The sequence below is a fragment of the Ornithorhynchus anatinus genome, chromosome 14 (assembly GCF_004115215.2).
Source record: "Ornithorhynchus anatinus isolate Pmale09 chromosome 14, mOrnAna1.pri.v4, whole genome shotgun sequence".
NCBI classification, from domain to species: Eukaryota; Metazoa; Chordata; class Mammalia; order Monotremata; family Ornithorhynchidae; genus Ornithorhynchus; species Ornithorhynchus anatinus.
The window spans coordinates 13,393,712-13,417,757 of NC_041741.1; the positions used below are offsets into that span (position 1 = coordinate 13,393,712).

Below are 24,046 nucleotides of genomic sequence, written 5' to 3' on the forward strand. Positions count from 1 at the left end.
CCTCACTAAACTGAAGAATAAGGGACCAGAACAATGGATTTTGAAAGAACCGGGTCTGGATTATACGACAGATTTCTGAACCAACATTGTGACATCTAGTTATCTGAGGACTAGCTGTTGCAAGATCTGAATAATAGAGTCATTTGGATACACAGGGATCATATTGATGAGGATTTACTGCTCTTGATTAAGAGCAAATGAACAATCAACCATAGGTTTTCAGATTAATGTACAGGCAACATCCTCATGTGACATTCACTTTCCTTTTAGTAAGGAACCGTAATCCACTTTGGCCCCTTTCGGATGTTTTCTATAGTAAGTTTCAAAGTTGGAAGTGTTTTATTCACTTCTATGAAAACCTGTAAGGTGTGCTCAATTCACATATGCAGCCATTTCTTTTTTTTCCATGAGGAAAAGCAAAACTATCCAAACATGTTGGATTCTATCCTCTTTAATCCACTGAGGCTATCTTACTTTCTGGAGTCTTTAGGTGTAGCCTATGTTTCAAGCCCGTAACACATATCATGTGCCTTATGTTCATTTTAAAGGATCGTGCTCATTTATGGACTCAGAGTAATTTGGGAAAAGTGTTATATGATTGAAGGGCTTTCTAATAACAAACACTATGGCTGAATTTATTTCCTATTCCAATACGAGCTTATTTCTTCCTTTCATACTTAGGTGATCAATTTATAAACTTAAAATGACCTGTACAGAAGCAATTGGATAAATTACTCTAAGCAACATTATGAACTCACATGCATGAACTTGACTTGTTAAATACATTAAAAGAATTGGAGAAACTGTTGACTTGTCCCCAACAACAGCAGGAAAGACCGCTAAGGAGTCCTAAGGCCACAACTCAAAATCATTCAGGGTCATAGAAAGTCACCCTTCCTTACCCCCCATCCTGAGTCCCCCAAGTTTCAATGAGGGGAACATACCGACGGTTTTCTGCCGCACTAGGCTTCTTGCCTTTTCAGTCCCTGGAGACCCAGTGGTTGTCGCACTCCTCTGCCTCATTGGGGCCTGCCCGGGCTGATCACGGCTCCATCCTCTGGAAAATGACTTGTCAACAGATGCCTTCTGGAACTCAGGCCCGACTCCTACAAACACAGGTTTTCGGTGTTTCAAAATATTGTGTTTAAATTATGTCTAGCAGTCCAACCCAAATTCACCATGATGTGTGGGACAGTCTGGGAAGCAAAATGCCAGAAATTCTACATTTGCCTTGATGAACCATGAAATCTTTAAAAAAAAAATATAATAAAAATCAGCTGTCGCTTAAAGTGATACTAAACTCCAAACCAGGAGTATATTCATCTGTCACCTCTAATGCTTGCATATTCAGGCCTTTAGACTATACACTCCTTATGAGCATGGATTTTGTCTACCAACTCTGCTGTACTGAACTCTCCCCACGGCTAAGTGCAGTGCTCTGCACACATTAAGTGCTCAATGCCATTGTTTTCTATGTGACCACCTAATAATCAAATCACAAAAAATTGAAGTTGGCACTGAAAAATTCCATGAGTTGTTTTCATTCTTTATATTCTAGATATATTTAAAGCAATTTATTATGATTTGACTATATTAGAAGTGATGAAGTCTCAAAAGTTTAAGGAAAAGTTTATTTTTAGGGCAACTAAACTGCACAAATTTCAGTGATTTTTTTTGGACAAAACTTTACTACAGACTTCAGATGAGTTAGCCAATATGGTCGCAAAACAATTCACTTTCAACACTGATGTTAGGAATTTGCCAATAAGGCAAACAACTTTCTATGCATCTGCTTTGAAAACCAATCTATAATAATGATAATAGCTGCAGCATTTGTTTAGGGTAAATGGCCTGGGAACTGGTCACACATCCAATAATAATTGGGGCATTTATTAAGCTCTTCATATGTACAAAGCACTGTACTAAGCAAGCACTGGGATTGATAAAATATAAGCAGGTTGGACACAGTCCCTGTCCATCCTGGGGCTCACAGTCTTAGAGGAAAGGAGAACAGGTATTTTATCCTCAGTTTTACAAGTAAGGTAACTGAGGCACAGAGAACATAAGTGACTTGCCCAAGGTCACACAGTAGGCAAATCAGAGTCAGGATTAAAACCCTGATTTTCTGAGCCAGGTCCACGCTTGTTCTACTAGGCCATGTTGCGGCACTTCACATCAGTATTATGTCTCTGTCATTACCACATTATCCCAGGTTTAAAAAAATCCAAGAATTATGAACTGAGAAAGAACTAGAGGGAAAGGTTGTAATACTTACCTTTGCCTTTGTGTTTTTTCTGTTTCTGCTCACTTAGTTTATCCAATGGTAAATCACTGAGATCCAGGCTGTATAAGTTTCTAGCTAATACTTTAGTTAGTGTCTCCATAGTCAGGGACCACTCTGTAGCCAACTCTTCCCAATAAGTCAGTGAAGACATCACCGACAGCAAGTCATCCCATAACTCTCGGGAGATGTACACATTTAGATTTGCTTTGATCCAGGCTACTATAAGAGTCTACAAGAATAAATGGGGAAAATCAACAATGGTCTGCTTTTTTAACGCTCTGAGGCACCGGATTCTAAAGAATTCAAATAGTAAACATTCATCTAAAAACAAGACATTTTCAGCACTGATTACTTTGGTGACAATAGGCGTTTCATGCAATCTTTGAAAACAATTTTAATAAAAATGTGCACTGCAATGTGCAGTTGCACAGTGGAATATTAAACTCAGCATTTACCATTTACTGTATTTTCTGTTGAAAGCTTAAGCTAATTAATTGTAATTCTAATAGTGCCAATTCTCTAGATTGAAAAAATCACCCACTTTTCAAGCAACCATCTTGGTCGACTAATTTCCAGCTATGATGAATTTGATTTCAATACCACAGTTCTATTAATCCAACACCCTCTGCCTAAAGTTACTATCTATCCTTCCTATTCAGAGGAGAATTCATGCTTTATAGAAAGAAGAAGTTTGGGGAGAAAAGCACAGTCAAAAAGTAAATCCAGATTAAAGAGGGAAGAACTATCTCCCTGAAACCCTCCTTTCACAAAGAAGAAACACAATAGACTACTTAAATATTAACCCTGGGGCTTCACTAGTATTTGAGAACCTATTGCTCCCTCAAGACCGCACTTTAAGGTTGAAGCAGGGTGGTTCTGCCTCTTCACCAAAGAGGCTAATCACATGACAACACTGAGAGGTGTACCCAGTTGGAACACGCCCTGCCAATCAAAAATTAAAAACCACAGAGGCAGGATGGTTTTTCTGGCCAGACTGTGTGAGCCCAATGTGAGCCGTCATCAGTGCTTGTTCAATTCAAGCTTTTTGATGATTATTTGTTCTCCACTAAGTTCCAACTATCCTAAAGAAAGAGGTCCTTCGTGTAAACACTAGTCTACTAAACGTGCGGTGTTCAGATGGCAAGATTGGCCACTTTTCTGATTTAGATTACTGCCGTTAGGATTAGGCACCAATGGCCCTTCAACAAGTTGCCTCAGCACTCAGGCTTGCTTTTGCAAGTTGCAAGTGAACTGCAGTTGTAAAGGTCAGGAGAGCCAAAACTTGACAATAGACTTCTACAATATTTTTTGTTAATTGCCTGGAAAAGGGGTCCTGCAAGTCGCCCTGCTAGGGTCATATTCTTCCTTCCTTGAAATTGCAGAAAAGCTTGCGATGGGATCTTCAGGACAGATTCGGTCACCCTGAGCAACACAAGCAGCATCTGTTCCCTTCAAAGAGACAATGGAAAAAAGTATGAGCTTTCCATCCTCGTGAATATTTACTGTCAATCAATAGGATTATTGAGCATTTACTGAATGCACAGCACTGAACTAAGCGCTTGGGACAACACAATACCACAGAGTTGGAAGACTATAAAGGATTTCAACAAGGACATACTTAACGGCAGGACTAGGTCAGTTCTTGTGATTTTATCAAAGTCCTGAGGTCCTGATGATTTGCTTTAATTTCAAAGAGGGATTAGAAATAAAATATCCCTGCTTACTGGGGACCCTAGGGTCGAATGAGGTTGCACATTTCCATGCTAGAATCACAGGCTTGGGTGACCTAATCTGTTTTCCTCTTTTGGCCTGGACATCCCCGACCTAAATGGCCTGAGCTTAAGTAGAACTCTATTCCCCTGATGCCCTGGCAGATGCATAAACTGGTCTCCCCTGGCAATGGGATGATCAAGGTACCAGAAGAATCACTATTTTGATACTTAAGCCGCCCAAATGAGTGCCTAATTATTCTGCTTATAAATAGCTATCTTCTTTACTGCACTCTTCAAATGAGAATAAACCTATACAAGTTTGCAATTTCAGGGTAATTACCTGTTAATCTTTAGAAGGCAGCGGGCTTTAATAATTCCTAAAAGGAACCCCTATTCTGACCCAAGGTTCTGATTTCGACAAATTTCAGGCATTAAAAAGTAGTTTGGAATTTTAATTACATTAATCATTTCACCTATGGGCCCAACATGTATCTGACAATGCTAGTGATGGGGGAAAAAAAAACCCCAAACCCACAAAACCACCATAGTCACCCAGGACCTATATCATTACTTAGACTGTGAGCCCCGGGTGGGACAGGGAATGTTTCCAGCATGATTAACTTGTCTCTGTTCTAATGCTTAGAATAGTACTTGGCACATAGTAAGCACTTCATAAGTACCAGTACAAGTTCTCAGAAAGACAGAGAGGTCAGAGAGGGAAATGGAATTATTTTCCAGATATGGGTGGGAAAACAACACAAACTGCCAAAATGCCAATCTGGCGCTCCCTATGCCACTAATGAGCCCAGAAAGCCTCCTGCCTAATCTAGCCTTGCTCTACTTGCCCAGTTCAACCCTTTTTTCCCTCTGGGGACCAGAAGTAGCCAGTATGGTGGAATGGTAAGACTTGTTTTTAAAGCCACCAAGGAAATTCTGAAACTAAATATAAATCATAAGAGGTTTAAGGGACCCATATTAAGATATTTATCTCAGCATGTCAGGGGAACAATTAATACCAAAAACATCAGACCCTTTACCAAGTCTTCTTGTCCATTGTTACTTGTACCACCATGAATCGGTAGATATTAAGAATACGTTTACACATATCAGTATGTTCATCCAAGAGGCTCTTAATTTCATTGGCAGGTTCAAGAAGGAATATATTTGATGAATTTACTATAAAAACCTAGAAAAAACAATTTGTGCTAATTAAATTTAGAACACTGCAAGATAACTTCCTTCCCCGATTTTCTTTTAGACAGAAAGACAAAATGTGAAAAACAGTGAAATAGAAATAAATCCTACTACATGAGGAGTACAACAGTTCACTGGGTAAAGAAAACGATGGGAAATCTAGTCTACAATTCTAAACTCACTTCTATCTCTACCTTGGGAATTAACAAAAGCCATTCTCGTCCTATGACTATATTTCAAATTTCGTAGTAAAACAGGAATAGCATCACTTGTCTATAACCAAAGGATAAAGATGAGGAGAATCAGAATGCTTAGAGAGCAACTTCCAAGACACAAAGGAATTCTAAAAGCCCTCACGAAGTTTGTTGGATTTAGAATTTAATTCATCAGTAAATTAAGGTCATTTTCAATTTAGGAAAAATTTCCCGAAAACCATATTTTCCATTCTCCTTTCTTGAACAAAAGCTAGGTTTTTTTTCAAAATCAATTCAAAACCAGAAACCTACTACCCACTGAGGTAAAATCACTGTTAACTGCATCAATAGTCTTTCACTAAAGTGATAAAAAGCCACATCAGTAATCGGACATAGAAAGAAATTAAGAGGGCTCTAAAATTAACGTCTCAGCTTTGCCTCAACATTTTGGTCACTGCAGGAAATTTCTCTGACATTTTGTTCTCTTTCTTCATAAAACTATTACACGGAAACCCTGTCTGCGAAGCAAGGAAATTCTGAGAAAGGCATTTGAAGGGGATTAAGCCACCCGGCTGCCCACCTGCAATACCGCCTGGACACCAGCTCGAGTATTTTGCTCTGTGATATCAACTTCAGGAGCTTCGTAGAGAGGGTCTTGATAAGAGCCCATTTTGGCTCTATTGGCATTTCGGGTGTGACCGGAGGTTTTGGTCAGTTTTTCCTGAAACATATCAATGTTAATTTTCCTCGATATGAAGCATCAGAGAAATTAGGACCTTTGGCCTCGTATCCATCCTTCAGACAAAATAACCTCGATACAAGCATCAGTAAAAATACAGACAGAATGTGCCCATTATCTGGGCTTCTAGTTTAACATAATACCTACCACACAGAACATATGCAACCCCTTTGGCTTAAAAACAACTGAAAAACATTTTTCTCTATTTTATTCTGGTTTCAGAAAGTCACTCTGGAAGAAATCTTAAATGCGGGTGGGGCTAGAAAGAGGTGGACAGTGTTCAACAAGACCAAAAAGAACGATGAAATTACGAGGATCTAAAAAATACTCCAGGAAACAAGACAGTCATATCAATGTAAATAGAGATTGTCTTCTGCCAAGGAAACGGCAAATGGTAGTTTTCACTTTTCTTAAACAAAAACGACAATACAAAAAAAGATGGGATTGCTGGGCAAGACACCACCACCAGGCCCACTGGGAGAGAAGCTCCAAGGCCTCACTTCCTGGGTGCATCACTCACTACTGCAGCAGATATCCTTGTTAGGAGCTGGTTGTTCTCAGAGAGGGAGAGAGAGAAAGGGAGCGTGCAGGATTTGTTGGGCTGTCCTGGACCCTCCTCCCCTGACTGGAACTCGGGACTGAAGTTATACAATCAATAATTCAATTCACAAGGATCAACTCTAAAAAGCTCCCAAGATCATTCATTCACTCAATCGTATTTATTGAGCACTTACTGTGTGTAGAGCAAACTAAGCGCTTGGAAGGTACAACTCAGCAACAGAAACAATCCCTACCCAGCAACAGGCTCACAATCTAGAAGCGGGAGATCATCTAACCCCAAAGAGGGATGGAGTTTATTCATTCAAGAAGCATGGCAATGTACAGTGCTTTTAGAAATTTTAACATTTCGAATTGGAAGAAGTCTTTTCATTTAAAAGATGCCCTTATGAGATATGGCTATAAAAGGATTTTCCATTAGCAAGACAAACCACTCTATTTGCAGTCAGATGGTAAACTCCTTGAGGGCAGAGACTGCCTTTTACCTTTATTGTACTGTCTCAAGTGATTTGTTCAGTGCTCTGCAAACAGTGGATGCTCAACAAATACTGAATGATTGCAAGATTTCTCAAAGAAATGAATCTGAAAAAGAGTACTTCATAGTTGATTCATTACTCAGGGGGCTGGCTGAAACTTCATATGATAAAACACTTGCATTATAGTACTCATGACAATACCATACACAACTCCAAACAGTTTCTTCTGACATTTAATCGTGTATCTTAGCAGAAATACGTTGTCGGAAGCAAGTTCCCTAGTTTCTTTCTGTCCTTCTAAATCCAGTCTTGGTTTTAGGCACCCAATACTCTCAGTCCTGCATGGCCTAGGGGAAAGAGCATGGGCCTGGGAGTCAGAGAACTTGGGTTCTAATCCCAGCATCGCCACTTCTCTGCTGTGTGAACTTGGGCAAATCACTCAACTTCTTGGTACCTCAGTTCCTTCATCTGCATAATGCGGGCTCAGGACCTCTTTTCCCTCCTACCTGTGAGCTCCATGTGGGACCTGAATATCTTGTATCTACCCTATGCTTAGTATGGTGCTTGGCACACAGTAAGCATTTAGCAAATATTCTCTTCCTGACTGCTCTTTTACTGGCTTACCTCTTCTCAACCTTCAACCTTCATCTCCTCCATCCCTGTACCCTCATCTGCTTCCTAAACTTATACCTTCTCCTAACAAAAGTCCTTATCAACCAGAATGACTCGACAGTTCCTTAAACTCAATATGTCAAAAACTGAACTCCTCTTCCTCCTTCCTAAACCACCTTCCCTTTCTCATAGCTTTTACAAACCTGTCAACAGCAGTACCATCCTCCCTTCATTTACACAAATCACCAATTTCTATTGCACAAAACTCAACTTGGGCAACCAAGGGGAAAGCCATCAATTATTCAAATAATTCCTACCTCCTCTCTTTCTTTTCCCTCCTCTGCAGGAATGGTATGTTCTGCATCACTCTCAATGCAAGCTAGATTTGCAGAAATGATCAGACATTCTTCGGGTTCTTTCATGAACAACGGTTTCTCCTCCTGCTGGATCCATTCCTGATATACTTTTACCACTTTTCTCATGGCGGCTGCTTCACAAATCGGCAATAAAAACGCCTGTCCAAAGAGAGAAAGTTCAATTCCAGGGGAACAATAGCTTGTATTCTCCTATAATCTGCAATCAGGAAGATGATAAACATTTCTGAAAATGCTATTATGAAGTCAGCTGGCTCAAACTCCCAATTAGTGTTAACGCAGAGTACAAAAAAAGGGAAAAATGGACAGTGTAAAAAATGTTAGTCATACACTGCCCTCTAGTGGAATTGTTATGAAAGGGTCTCAAAATACCAAATTCTATTTCAGTTTCTCAGTATTTCATTTTGAAGTAATAATAATGATAATGATGGCATTTGTTAAGCGCTTATTATGTGCAAAGCACTGCTCTAAGCGCTGGGGAGGATACAAGGTGATCAGGTTGTCCCACGTGGGGCTCACAGTCTTCACCTGCATTTTACAGATGCGGTAACTGAGGCACAGAGAAGTGAAGTGAGTTGCCCAAAGTCACACAGCTGACAAGCGGCAGAACCGGGATTTGAACCCATGACCTCTGACTTCCAAGCCCGGGCTCTTTCCACTGAGCCATGCTGCTTCTCTGTAGAAATGATATGTAATTTAGGAAAGCTTTAAAAATAAAATTTAAAAAATGGGAGAGAGAAATAAGCAGCACAGGAACTAAAGTTGAACTACTACTTTACTCAATTTGCTATTCAGCAGGCTATTTTTTTAAGATCCACAGATACTGGAAGTAGAAAGGAAAAACAGTTTGATACCTGGGAAATAATGTTACTTAAAAAGCACCTACTATCTTTTCAGGGAAGTAGGAGGTTACCTGAAATTTTGGCCTTGTCTGCTCATCACAAAACTATTTTTCTGGGGTTGGACTCTAGCTCCACAGCTCACCTGGGCCCAGTCAACATTTCCCTGGAAGGAAGTCCAAGTTGTGGGCCCTGTCCTCACCCCACAGGGTTCTAGCACTACAGCTCTCCCACGCTAGACCCCAAACTCCTCAGAAGGAACTAAAAAAAAAAAAAAAAAGCCCCCTTTGGGCTGCTCCACTGCACTGTACTGGGTTTAGCCTGGGGGATTCAGTGGAGGCCAAAGTGCTCTTCCACAGGCCAAACAAGGGTAGGTTATGAGTTTCATCAAGGAACAGGAGAAAGCCCAGTGAAATTTTTCCCAGAAAGCTGTTAGAATAGTGAGGTGGCTATTCCGTCACAGAATGACTGGCAGGAAAGAAACAGGGGAGGGAAGAGCAGATCAGGAGAGCCAGGGAAGGCTCCAAGCACAGTAGAGATACACCTTGTGATTCTTAGAAAGCAGCCTCTGAAGCTTTTCAAGTTGGGAAGCATCTCCAGAGAGATAACTATTTGTGATGTGTTTGGTGGAACAATTTTCTATCATTACAGAGACCTGCTTTGTGGCTGCTTAGAGAAGGAGACTGTGAACCCTGCAAGGGACATAGACTGTGTCCAACCTGATTTGCTTATATCCACCCCAGTGCTTAGTACAGTGCCTGGCACATAGTAAGTGCTTAACAAATACCACAACCATTAAGGAAAACAACTGAAAACATTTAAAAAACATCCTTAAGTCAGACAGTACTGAGGTCTAAGAGTTTAAAAGAGCAATGAAAGCTGTGGCTACTCTCAAATAAGGCTATACTAATTTAACTTTTATTTAAAAAAACCCATAAAACTCACTCAGGCTTAGAGAAAGATGGAAAGATGAAGTACCAATCCAGTGTCTCTTTTCCTTTTTAAACATTCTCTGCATGAGTATGAATTAGGAGGGGCTGGGAGAAAGGAAATCACCTCATCATAAAACAGCCGGGTCCCTGAGGATTCACAAAAACCTCATCCAAGATTTTCTTAAATACAATATGTCACTACTGGTGGGGGAAGAAATACCCAAAAGCGTTTTTTTGTTGTTGTATTTTACCTGTCTAAAGATCTCCGTGAGGAAGTTAACGTTGCTCCTTTTGGAAGAAAAGACTTTGCGCACGATTTCGATGTCTGTGAGGTGCTCCTCGTCAATACTGCAGAGGCTGGATGAACTTGGTTCCCGCTCGGTGAGGGTGCTGGTGTTGGAATGGCACTGCTCCGGCTCTGCGGCTCTATCTGTCCTGTCGGCGCTCTCGTTTTTATTTTCTTCCCTTGAAGCCAGGCTAGCAGCTGCTCTCTGAAATCCATATGGAAATACAATCTTGGCTTCACAAAATGCTGTCCTTGGAGACTAATCCTTCCCTGTTCCCACAGCAGTCTCCAACTGACTCAGCCCCTCTAACCCTTGAGATCTGACTGTAACAGGTTAGAACCATCAGACATGTTAAACCACAGAGAAAATCAAGCCAAAGTGTGGGCAAAGGTCATTCATTCGATCATATTTATTAAGTGCTTACTGAGTGCAGAGCACTGTACTGAGTGCTTGGGAAAGTACAACACAACAATAAACAGTGGTAATCCCTGCCCACTACACGCTCACCGTCTAGAGGGAAAGGAGAAACATAACCAGTTTCTGGAGTTAGTAATAACTTATTAAGCTACATATGTGGCTTTTTATGTTTGAGAGGATTCATCCCAATCCAAATGCTGGGAAGGATATTATACATTATTTAATGTCAGTCTCACCCTCTAGACTCTAAATTCATTGGGGGCAGGGGACTTGTCTACCAACTCTGTTGTACTGTACTCTCACAAGTGCTTTAGTTCACTGCTCTGATCATAGTAAGCACTCAAATGCTATTACAATGAGGATTAAGAGACTAAACTCTAAAAAACCAGCTACTAGCTCAAATATCCGAATTTTGACTAAAAGTTCAATCATTTATATTGCTTTTTAAATCTTAAAATAACAGGAAAAGGGTGCCAAAGTTCATTATAACTGCACCAATCCCCCCTCCCACACACACCCAAAACCCTTAGATTAGTTCATTAAAACCCACAAAATAAACTCTCTCTCAAATGCTGATCTAAAAATAAACAAATGCAACTGAGATTGAACTTCAACACCTGGAGAGTTGGAAGCAGGAAAATGATTGCTTTTAATTACAAAGCCTCTACTGTACTGCAGTTCTGGCCTGGAGAGAAACCTTATATAAAGAAAATAAAAACAAAGGGAAGTGAGACCAAAACCCTCTGATAGGCACTGTTGTTTTGACCCCTAGACTTGGTGAGTAGCATCACTCCAAGCCTTATTCCTTACGTAGCATGTCACCTCTTTGTTTCGTACTTCTCGAGCAGTTGGTACAATGTCTTGTACCCAATGGGTGTTCAATAAATATTAATATTACTATCAATTAATGGTATCGGTGCTCACAGTGTGCCAAGCACTGTGCTGACCCTTGGGAAAATATAATACAATGGTGTTGGCAGCCCTGCCTACCACAGTCTACAAGGGGTGACACACATTAAAATAAACTATATATAGGTGAAATAGTAGAGTATAAGTACATAAGTCCTGTGGGGCTAGGGTATCGAAGTGCTTACTGGGTACACATCCAAGTGCACAGGTGATGCAGAGGGTAGGGGAAATGAGGACTTAGTCCAGTAAGTTTCTCTTGGAGAAGATGTGATTTTAAGAGTTTGGAAGGTGGGGAGAGTGGCGGTCTGTAGGATATGAAGGAGGTGGGAATTCCAGGCCAGAGAGGGGACACGGGCAAGAGGTTGGCAGGAAATTGAGGGACAGAGAGTAGGTTGGCATTAGAGGAGCCACGTGTATGGATTGTGTTGTGGCAGATCAGCTAAGAGTCCATAGAGCTCTTCTTACGTTATTACTCTCTCCGTTGTGAATGCGGATACCAACTCTGTTGTACTGTACTCTCCCATGTGCTTAGTACAGTGCTCTGGACACAGTAAGTGCTCAATATATACCGCTGATTGCTTGTTGTCCCTCACAAACTGAATCCCACTCACCCCTCTCCATCATCCCAGGCTTTCCTACAAGACAGCTACCCCAGCTGCATTGTATACCAATGGTTTCTTCCTCCTCCTGGTCTTCAAGTGAGACACATATCAAGGTCCTCACCAGCTGGCAAGCATCCCTAATACATCTAAACAACTCTTCTTTGCACCTAAATGAATGGAAGCTCGTTGTGGGCAGATAAGTCTGCCAACTGCTGAATTATACTCTCCCAGGCACTTAGTACAGAGCCCTGCATTTAGTAAGTGCTTAATAAATATCATTGATGATAATGATATAAGGAGAATGGCAACCTATTTCTAGGGCCGAGGCAGTCTGAGAAAGAGAAGTTTAACTGAAATACTTTTAAAGGCATTTTTGGAAAATGAAGAATGTCCTGAAATGTTCTCCAGCACAAGAAAAAAGCACCTGGTCATTAAAATGCACTAAAATGGAAACTAATGAAATGGAGTGATCCAAATATCCTTTAATGTGGCAGTGAAGAGGAAAGTGACTACTATTTCTAAAAGGTGAATCAATCACCTTTACTGAGCATCTAGTCTGTGCAGAACACTGTACTAAGCAATTGGGAGAGTTCAACAGAATTAGCAGGCATGTTCTCTGCCCATAGCCAGTTTACAGACTAGAGGGACTTCAAGTTTTTTTCTGTCCCAAACCTAGTATCGAGAAATACGGTTTAGGCACTGGAAAGGTTGTGTTTTTCTAACGATGAACACATTTTCATGATCCTAAAATGAAAAACCACACCCCAAAAAACTGGTTTGAAACACACATAGGCATTACCTGAATATTCTTTGGCACAACTTCACCTTCCATTCCAGGAATATGAGGTCCCGCATGAGGTTTTGGCTCAAGCCAAAATGACACCAACCAGCGAATGACAATAACGCGTGCCTTGAGGAACGGCTCCTTTGTGCAATAGATTGCTTCATTGGTTTCAGCATCCTTCTTTATCATCACATAATGAGGCTTTGGTCTCGTCTGGGGGATATCTATTCACAAGAAAAAGGTGGTTGAAACAGGATGAATGGGCCCAGGTTGAGAAAGCCCAAGCTGTAAGAACTCTGAGACATCTCCAACTTGGAGAGGGTTCATCAGGATTCAAGCAAAGGGTCTTTTCCGGCCCGGTTACTGGGTGGGACAGGGAAGAGGAAGGGGCTTCAATATATACCTCCAGGGACCTCTTCTCCTGATGTCCGCCAAAAGGAGGTCAGACAAGAGAGGCATCGACCTGCTTCCAACATGAGGCCTCTCTGGGCAGCTGGAAGATCCCTCTAGACTGTAAGCTCACTCTAGGCAGGGAAAGTGTCTACAACTGTTACATTATAATGTGATGATGGTATCTGTTAAGCGCTTACTACGTACCAAGCACCGTTCTAAGGGCTGGGGTAGATATAAGGTAATCGGGATGTCTCACCTGGGGCTCACATCTTGATCCTCATTTTACAGATGAGGAAACTGAGGCATGGAGAAATGAAGTGACTTGCCCAAGGTTACAGAGCAGGAAAGAGGCAGAGCCGGGATTACAACCCACGGCCTCTGATTCCCCAGCCTTCGCTCTTGCCGCTAAGCCACGCTGCTTCAAGCGCTTAGTACAATGCTCTGCACACAGTAAGCACTCCATAAATATGACTGACTGATTGATTCCAAATTCAAGATTCACGTAGCCCAGGAGGGTGGGGTTTCCTTAGGCATGAGTAGCTGCCCAACAGAATTGGGAGAACTTTCCTTCAATTAGTTGGGCCCTTCCTCAGTTTTGGGTGAAAAAGTATTTACATAGTATCTTAATCTCTAAATAAGTTAGGATAAAACCAATGCTGGACTACAATTGTATTTATAATAATACCTGTGGTGAGTTAACTTTTGAAACTGAAGGGTACACCAACATGCTACATTCAGGACTCTCTTCCTCCATGAAGACTTCTTTCTAGCTAATATTTTTCTATTTTTAGATGGTATTTGTTAAAAGCTTACTATGTGCCACGCACCATTGTATGTGCTGGGGTATATGAGGTAATCGGGTTGGGCACAGTCTCTGTCCCACATGGGGCTCACAGTCTGAATCCCCACTTTACAGATAAGGGAACACAGGAGACAAGCGGAGGATCTGGAATTAGAACCCATGACCTTCTGACTCCCATGCACAGAGCGGTGAAGTGATAGGCCCAAGTTCGGTCAGCCAATCCTATCTATCAACTGTATTTACTGAGCACATACTCTGTGCAGAGCCCACAGTGCCAGAGTAGAACTAGAACTCAGGACCTTTTGACTCCCTGGTCTGTCCTCTACCCACTAGGCCAATTCTGCTTCCAATGGAATCCTTAATTTCTAGTACAAAGACAGGTATCACCTCTATCATTATCAATGGTATTTATCGAGTGCCCAAGTATAAAGCAATTTACTGAGTAGCTGGGAAAGGACAATTGAACAACAGTGTAGACAACTGCTGCCCTTCGGGAGCTCACAATCTAATTTACAATGTAAATGTTGACTATATTAGGTATTTGCAAGTGATAGATCTTTGTACAGGTTTTGTGTCTGATATATAATATTTTAAGAAGATTATGACTCACACCTACCAAGTACAGGGTGATACAAGCTATATTCCTTGCAGATGTTTGGAAAGATGTAAGGCAAGTAATATTTCTTAAAATGTGAAAATAAGAATGAAAATCCCTTTTCTTGATTTTCTTTGTTCTTCCACTCCAAACTTTTTACCTGAAAGAAGATAATATGTATTAACCTTGGGACGCAATGTCTATCTGGAACATTTACCAGCAAATAGGGCATTTTAAAAATGAAATGCTCTTAAAAAGGGTAAGACAAAATTATCACACAGAAGATGGACACTTCAATCAAGGAATGAGGAATTTTCTAAAGGAACTTCAATGTCCTGCATTTTTATATGGAACTGTAATTACATTTTTTCAGCATTTTATCTACAAAGGAAAAATAACCTGCCCATATCTTGATAGTCTGAAGGCTCAAAAACAATGGGAGGAGCTACAACAGCAAATGCATCGGCGAGACCCTGGACAATATGCCCAGCGGGTCTTTTCAGCCACACCACCTTCATCTTAAAAAGTGTGTTGGGGGTGGTGGTGGCTCATATCCACTGCCTGTCAGAAGGGCTCGATGAAGAGCAGGCATCTCTAACGGAGGCCTTCTCTGCCTCTCCCCAGTCCCTCTGTTCTTTTCAACAGGCAACTTGTTAGTCTCTATCGCCAATGTCCTTCTCTGGCCTGGGCCCTCCCTCTTCATATCAGACAATCACTCTCTTCACCTTCAGAGCCTTATTGAAGCCACATCTCCTCCAAGATGCCTTCCCCAACTTATCCCTCTTTTCCTCCCACTCCCTTCTGCGTCTCCCTGATTTGCTCCCTTTATCCACACCCTGCTCAGCCCCACAGCACTTATGGACATATCTGTAATTTATTTAGAGTAATGTCTGTCTCCCCCTCTAGACTGTAAAGCTCACTGTGGGCAGGAAATGTGTCTGCTATACTGTACTCTCCCATGTGCTTAGTCCAGTGCTCTGCACAGGGTAAGCACTCAATAAATATGACTGATTGACTGGTCTCAGCAGCGAGGCCCTGACCTTTGGCAAGAGCCCACAATCTCCAAGAAAGCAACTACATCTAGGCCCAGATGGGTTAATAATTCCTCCACAGTCTGCTGCTTGCTGTGTACTCAGAAGAATCACCCGTGAGTTCCGGTCACTTTTCAATCTCTTCTCCCTCTACTCTCTTGTACCCACCCAGCATCTAAAATCTGCAAATCTGCTGGACAACAGTGGCACCAGCGCCACTCCAAAGGAACACTGGAGGCTGGTGCCTCCATGGACTCGAGATCACCCCCCGGCTCTGGCCACGAGCACTCCAGAGGGAGGGGAGAGCCAGCTGGCCACCCTCACCTCCTTACTCCCGAGTCCCTGTTGGGGGCGGGGGGAGCGGCAATGGGTACTTGGGCAGATAGGGAGGTGGGGCGGGGAGGGCTCAGCGGCCCGACTGGAGGGATTGAGTCGGGCCAAGGAGGTGCAGCCAAGGAGGCGCAGTGCGGCCTGCTCTCCTAGAACTGACAGTGTTGCCTCTGGCCACATCCCCCAACCACTGTTTGTTCCCTCTCTGGTCTCCTGTCTCTATTCAGTACAAAGCTGACCCCTCCCAGAGCCTACTTTATGCCACTGACTGCTGTGAACGGGAGGACACAAGGAGAACTAGCAATGGAGCCTCCAGGGGGAACGCCCTAAGGTGGCCAAAAACACTGCTGCTGTCCTGTTACGACCGTCATAACCAGCAGCACCAACCTATGGTTCTTCTTTTTTTCAGAGCTGCTGAGTTTTAGCCCTTTACGGCCTCATTTTAGGTAAACTTCATTAGACAATTGGTCAGTAGTTCTGCTACTTAAATCCCTATTCTGGGCACATCGCGGGCAGTGACGCGGCATAACAGATTTTCCTTCTCCAAGTTTTTCCAGTGGAAACACTGGGATGTCAATTATTTCCCCACTCAAGAAATATAGGCAGCTGTCTGGTACAGAGGAATGACTTAGACAGGAAAGAATAGGTCTTCTAAATACAGCAATAAAAAAGGTTGGAAAGCATAAAACGTACCTGAATTACTATGTATTTCAAAAGTGCTTCTAGAAAGTAGCTTGTAAGATCTTCTTGTCCTTTATCTCCTGATTGTGGAGGGACAAGAGGAGTGATTTCCTCTAGGGTAACTTGGGCTGTTCAAAGATAAAATAAAGCTTTAGTCCAGATACCAAATTGCTTTTAAAAGACAGCACACAACACTGCAATCACATAAATCTTCATTGCAAAGCAAGATTACAGTGAACATTTTGAGCAAGTCAGGTGAAGAAATCCCAAACAATTCAACTATTAAATTAATAAGGGAAAAAAAATCCCATAACCAGAATGTGGCTTAAAATTAATCAGGGTTTTGATAATGCAAATAAGTCTCCTTATGGCTCTGTTGCTTGAAGTATATTTTCATTTTTTAAAACCCACTTACTGAATGTCTGACTGTACTTAGATGGTGAGTTCTTTACTCAGAGTTCTGCATGAAAAATGCTTCAATTACCTTATTACCATTCTTCAATTCTCTTTCTCTCCCTAGGAAACTGCACTGTGTATTTGTGACATTTTAAAATGTTTCCACCATTATATAAACCACAATCTCTGTTCATTTCAATGACTTGAGTAATGTTTTCCCCATATAATTTCAAACCTCCAATTCTCACGCAACTTTTCCTCCTAAGGTTAGCAGTACTTTTCTTCAGGCACCCTCTACCTCTGTGGCCTGCATCAACACATTCCCAAGCAAGAGGGGAGGAGAGGGAAGGTGGAAGAAAACTGTACACCTGCCCCCATTATATTCAATTTCCTTGGGATTGCTTTAAATTTGTATCAGAACTTAATCACCTATCACTCTCCAGTGAACAGAAATAAACAGCTTCATCTCCACTAAGGTTGGCAAGATGGCTAAATCGGAGTAAGTTAATCAGGCAAGTGTTTTAAAGGGACCCCTTCGCCAGGAGATGAGATAGTGGTTTTAAATGTACCTGAAAAACAGTTTGCTTTTCTCCCTGGCTCCAATGGCATATGACCGAGGGATAACTCTTTAGTTTCCAAGTTATAAAATAATGGGCTGCTACTAGACTCAGTATCAAGGCCAGTTCTGCTTTAAAGCAAGGAAAATTTTTAATGACATTGCTCCTAACTCTTCTATTAAAAAGTTCAACAAAGTACCCTCAAATGTTGCTAAATTTAATATTTTGATCTGTATTACTCTATTCCCAATGTCTTTTTTTTTTTTTTTTAACATGGACACCTCAAGCAATATTTTCTTTAGAGAGCATATCCCATTCGTTCAGTGAGCTTAGAAAGACTTGGTTCCCATATTTTCCATGACCTCATTCTATCACTCTTTTATTAATTACCCTCCATACCCCCAGGGTATCTACTCATCACCTTTCTTGCCAAAGAAAACTTGGGTCAATGCAAAGTACCAAACATACTAGGTAGTGACTTGTAACAAATTTGGGAGAAGAAAAAAAAATTATTGACAATAAATAATATGCACAATGAAGATAGTTTTGTCATTACTAGAAATAGAACACTCTCAATGCTGAAACACAACATTATGAAAAGCTGTGAAACTGGTCCCTCATTCCCGTGAGCACACCTTCAATTAGTCAAGCATTGCTTAAGAGCTCAACCAACCCTTGGTTTTGAAGATGCAGCGTTTTTTAAAATCGGGCCCGTCACCAAGCATCTGAACAAACAGCTAATTACAATGGAGCCAGAGTTATTTGTTGAGCAAGCTCCCAATTAGTCATGAGTTAGTAACTTAGGGAAGGTTTTCAATAGAAACTCATTTGCTTTTACAGGCAATTTATATATATATATACTAACCAAAAGTTCTGAAATACTTTTAACTGAAAGAGTGAGACTAAGCAATATAAACAAGCAGCTAGTCTACAAAACCAGAAAAACTACATTTGGGGGTTGTGGGGGGAGAGAGGGGCCTTGAACGGAAAGTCACATAAGCCTCTTCTCACACTGCTACCCTACTTCTATTAAGCTGATTTTAATGATGGGAGTGTCAGGTGGTTAGACGGCTTTGGTGTGCCAGCGATGAATAATTTGCTGAATGTTTTTTGGAAAAGCATTGCTTCAATATTTACAGGGATTCAAAATGACAGGCTAAGCCTGAACCGGTCCGAGGCTGGGCCGGAGACCCTTGCCGGAATCTGAGTGCTGCCTTGGCTTTGGGACCATCCAGAAAGGTCAGATCGCATCTGCATCGCCATCTCCCCCAGTCCCATTTTAGATTGATATATCATCAAAGCAGAAATTAGTTCGGACAACTGGAAATAGCATGGGGGCTGGGAGGTGCTGTGGCATCCAGAAAAGGGAATTCAAGGACTGAGAGTTCTGATCCTGGTTAGCACACACGATGACTTTGACAAGACAAGAGAGGGATCTGAGGAAGGATTTTAAATTAAATGAAGGAGAACTGATCATTCGGACTTAAACTAGAATCTTTCCCATCATTGTTTCTCATTTTCATTTTTACTTGGAATCATCCTCGTGCATTATTGGAAATTAGAGGAAGAAAAAACCAGAAGGTACTGCCAACATCCACTCTTCAACAGTTAAACAATGGTGATAGGCTTAAAAAGGCAAAAGAAAAGAGAAAGGCAGTGCTGTGATATGAGCTGGTTAAGCAGACAACATCTTAAGTCAGTCTTACTTTCTTGAAGGTTAAGTGGGGGGTTAATCAGATTATCTAGAGTCCGAGGTCCATATTCAGATTGCGGTGCTGAAAATCCAGGAATTAAACATGAAAACATCCAGAGCTGTTCTTTACTACAGTTATTTTGAAGTGCTTGCAACCATAAAAGGAAGAGGCGAACACCTTCTCGCCGGATCTAAAACACAAAAATGTAAAGCATGTGAATCCAGAAACAGAAGACAGAGAAAACTTTCTCTCACCCTTTGACAGCAAAGTTGGCTAAATAGTAATTACGAGATAGCCACACAGACTCTCATCCCAGGTTTTCAACAAGATCAGAGTTTCCCATCAGGATCAAAAGGATGGCTTCCTAGTCTACAAGCTCTATCTGAAGCCTCTCCCCTCCTAGTCCTCATCTCCCCTAAAATTGTTACCCACTTTAGGCCCTTCTGCTCAAAATATAAAATCGGCACCTCTGTCCGCAAGGGAACCTGCACCACTAGTAGGATGGAGCTACTCTGGTTACAGTCAGAGTAAGAAAAAGAGGGAAAAAAGCCCAAGACCAAAATGCATTAATGCTTTAATTAGTTTTCAATGGGGTGTAACCTTCTCCCAAAGGTGCAGCCTCTGAGGTAGTCACATGGTGCTGAATTTTTAAAACTCTTTACTCCACCACACCGTGAAAACATCTTCAAAGCCTACCTCATCTGATTTCCAGATGTGATCTCTGAATTAAGAAGAAAGGAACAAAGTCCCTGATAGTCTCGATATAGTCAACAGGATCAGGGTCAACAGTAGGCAATGCAGATTCCAGTGACATCCAGTTCCATTCTGGTTCTCAATAAGGAAGCTTGTAAAAGGTCCTTGAGATAGAAAAGATTTCCTTTCCTCCTCTTCCTCTACTAAATTTGGAAAGTGTAGAAACGGGGGGTGACCAACTATTTTTACTAAGGGTCAATTAGACTGTGGAAGCTGTTGCAGGCCGCACACCTCCAGAGAAAGGCAGTAGCCAGGAAGGGTTAAAGCCAAGAGAATGAGGTTGTTTCTAACTGTGGCAGTTCCTCCCTGGCTTCAAACCAGCTGGGGATATCTCCTCAGGGACCACCCTCCACGCCTAGCTCATTTTGGGACTGCAAAGGCCGGGGAGGTGGCTAACAGACAAGCAGCGTGGCTTAGTGGAAAGAGCTCGGGCCTGGGAGTCAGAGGTCATGAGTTCTAATCCTGGCTCCGCCACTGGTCAGCTGTGTGACTGTGGGAAAGCCACTTCACTTCTCTGGGCCTCAGTTCCCTCATCTGCAAAATGAGGATTAAGACTGGGAGCCCCACGTGGGACAACCTGACAACCTGACTCCCAAGCCCATGCTCCTTCCGCTAAGCCACGCTGCTACCACCTGGTTAGCAGGAACGGTCCACCTACATCGAGTGGCCATCCAAGTGAGCCCAAGGAAACCTAAATAATGTACCTGTGCCCAATGTGGAGTGGAAATCCCTCCCCACTCTTTTAAAAATATACAACTGGGTTTATTTTACTTTAATTCCCTTGGCGCTTCTCTCAAGAATAAAATCCCAGGGTAGCTGATGGTTACTTATATTTAAGGGCAATAGCAGTGTAACTGGACCAATTCAACATCTTTTCCTTTTCCAAAAAAGGGGAAAAAAACTGAGAGCTTGGCTTTAACACCAACCTTTCAAATTCAAGAAATGACAACAGTGACTCATTCCCAAAGTATGGGGAAAAGCCAAAGAAGCAGAAAGTGCGGACAAGAGCAGAAATATGGTTTAACTATCTGGAGCAAGTTTAATGACGCAGAGAAAGCTATTTACAAAATCCCAAAAGCTTTTGCTATACCTTTAAGGAGTTTCCTGTGTGAAGGAGTTTCTTTAATATCAATCCTAAAAAGAAAACACGTTGTTAAACATCCTTATCATTTCATGTAGTTCTAAATGTCAGAGTTCTCGGTCGGGCTTGATAAACCTTTTCAAACAAGCCTTTGGCAACCTCCAACTTATTCTTGGTGACTTCGAGATCCTTTGGGCAATGGTTTCAAGTGCCAGAAAGGAATGAGGAAGATCACCGTCTTGAAGACTTGATCACAATTCCAGAAATTCAACATAAGATCTTAATATAACCCCCGCTTAAAACACTGTGTGCCATTCTGGTCACTGCCTTAGCAAAGACAGCAGAAAACTGGAGACGGGGCAGAAAAACCAACCAAAATGATCAGGGAATTGGAGAAAATTACGTTAACAGGACAGACTGTAAGAGTTTGCACTCTTTTGTCTGGAAAGATAAAGGCTGGGAGGGACCAAAATTGAAGTCTACAAAAAGACATGTGGAAAGGGTACATTTGGAATCATTGTCCATCAAAGCCCACCCTGCCAGGACCAAGGGGCACCTGATGAAGCTTCAAAGCCTCAAGCAATCAATGGTATTTACTGAGCGCTTATTAAGAGCAGAGCACTGTACTAAGTGCTTGGAGAGCACAGTACAACAGAATTAGCAGACACGTTCCCTGCCCATAATGGGGTTACATTCTAGAAGGAGAGACAGACATTAATATGAATAAGTAATTTATAATACATAATTTAAAGATCTGTACATAAGTGCTGTGGGGTTAGGGGTGGGGCAAATATCAAATGCCCCAAGATCACAGATCCTAGTGCACAGGCGATATATAGAAGGGAGAGTGAGCCAGGGAAGAGGGGGCTTAATCGGGGAAGGCCTCTTGGAGATGTGACATTAATAATGCTTTGAAGGTGGAGAGAGTGGTGGTCTGGCATACATGAATGGAGAGGGAGTTCCAGACTAAGGGGAGGATGTGGGAAAGGGGTGGGCAGTGAAGTAAGATGAGATCGGGCACGGTGAGTAAGGTGGAGTTGGAGAAGCGGAGTTTGCGTGCTAGGTTGTAGAAGGAGATCAGTAAGGTGAGATAGGAAGGGGCAAACTGACTGAGTGCTTAAAAGCCAATGGTAAGGACTTTCTGGTTGAAAAGCAGCATGGCCAAGTGGATAGAGCATGAGCCTGGGAGTCAAGGACCTGGTTTCTAATTCAGGCTCTGCCACTTGTCTACTATCTGAATTTGGGAAGGTCCTTAACTTCTCTGTGCTTCAGTTACTTCATCTGTAAAACAGGAATTAAGACTGAGTGCCTCACGTTAGACATGGATTGTGTCTAACCTTATCAGCCTATTTTGACCCCAGTGTTTAGTTACAGTGGCTGGCACATAGTAAGCGCTTAACAAATACCACAAAAAGAGGAGGGAAACACTTCTTTACGCAACTGGTCATATACCTATGCAAATTGCTACCGCAGAAAGCCATACAAGCTGAAAATTTCAGTATTTTAAAGTGGGGATTGGATAAATAATTGTTGAGAGGTGCATAAAAAGCATTTTAGAGGAAAGTTAGGGGTGTTAGATAAAACGTCCTTCAAAAATGATAATGGATGGAATGCTAAGAAGGTAACTTACCAATACTGTGAAACTGCCATCGCTGATGAATCCTTTCTGGAAGAAGCTGTAAAATTTTCTAATATATGAGAAGAAGAAAGGTTAATCAAGCAGTGGGTTTCAAGCAGAGCTAATATGTCAAATATGGACCTAGAGGTCCTTTGAGCTCTTTCAAGATGGTAATATTTATTCTGGCTGATTACGTAGCACTGATTTTTGTTGGCATTAGAAAATCCTTCCCAAATAACAGTGTACACTTAAACCAGAAAATTATTATGATTTACCTATTAAGATGAATATACAAATTTCTCCTTAATGATCAGCGTAGTAACTCCAAACCCATTTGAGACTAACCAAGAGAGAAATCTTGAGCTGGAGAAATGAGGGTCTTATACTTTCAAGGGGTACTGTTCTAACGACTTCCCTCAATGTCTAATTCCCACCTGGGTATTCTCTCCCAGCATTTAGTTCAGTGCCCTACACAAAGAAAGCACTTAATAAATATTACTATTAGAAGAAATTATTTTTATTTAGGGTTAGAATGAAATTTCCAACTCGTTTCTTGTGCCCTGAGAGGGCAAGACTTCAAGTTTACTTCCCTTTTAACTAACCCCCAAAGGAATAGGGAATAAAAGAGTACAGAACTTGCCAGCAGGTCAAGAAGTTCCAATATTCTTTAAAATGGTAACTATAATAAGCAGCATTTAACTAAATCTAACTTTAATATTTGTGCCCTGCCACCCAGAAAGCAAATTTAAGGCTGTTGTAGCCTACTGTTGCTTAAAGAAATAGCATCACAATAATCACCATGCAGGGGGTTCTCCGCTTTCGGTACAAGCAAAGCTTTCTTTTCTTTCTATTCAGCGGTACTCCAGCAATTGGACATTCTTAATCCAGCCCGATTATCCAAAGTAAAAGTAACCTCCAAGTCAGCTCCTTGCTGCTTTTGTTCCTGCAACTAACCCCTCTATACCTGTGACATTTTCTTTTCCAGTAAGGTGCTACAATGAATCCGTTGGGAAGCTTTCATTTACAACCATGCATTACAATATTTGGGCTGCTGACTATAATGCACCAAGCACTATATGTATCTATATACATATATATGTGTGTGTGCATATATGTGCATAGAGAGAGAGAGTGTGAGAGAGAGAGAGAGAGAGAGATAAAAGAGAGAAAGAGAAAAAAAGAAAAGCAGTAAGGCCTAGTAG

At 41.6% G+C, this 24,046-nt stretch overlaps 1 protein-coding gene across 6 annotated transcripts in view; it reads right to left on the reverse strand.

Annotated features, from left to right (window-relative positions):
- The window catches only part of RALGAPA1 (Ral GTPase activating protein catalytic subunit alpha 1), a 137,341-nt gene that overhangs the window by 92,525 nt on the left and 20,770 nt on the right, over nt 1-24,046 (reverse strand). For all 6 annotated transcript variants that reach the window (XR_003764474.2, XM_029079391.2, XM_029079389.2 and 3 more), the window contains exons 4-16: nt 22,857-22,914; nt 21,236-21,279; nt 19,405-19,582; nt 16,758-16,873; nt 14,725-14,863; nt 12,929-13,137; nt 10,166-10,405; nt 8,087-8,284; nt 5,965-6,105; nt 5,034-5,182; nt 3,604-3,733; nt 2,276-2,513; nt 945-1,106 (exon numbers count right to left, since the gene is read on the reverse strand). Coding sequence is in view for 5 of the 6 variants with exons in the window: in XM_029079391.2 (XP_028935224.1) it covers nt 945-1,106; nt 2,276-2,513; nt 3,604-3,733; nt 5,034-5,182; nt 5,965-6,105; nt 8,087-8,284; nt 10,166-10,405; nt 12,929-13,137; nt 14,725-14,863; nt 16,758-16,873; nt 19,405-19,582; nt 21,236-21,279; nt 22,857-22,914 (2,002 nt within the window). In the remaining variant the exon portion in view is untranslated. The remainder of the gene's footprint in view (nt 1-944; nt 1,107-2,275; nt 2,514-3,603; nt 3,734-5,033; nt 5,183-5,964; nt 6,106-8,086; nt 8,285-10,165; nt 10,406-12,928; nt 13,138-14,724; nt 14,864-16,757; nt 16,874-19,404; nt 19,583-21,235; nt 21,280-22,856; nt 22,915-24,046) is intronic.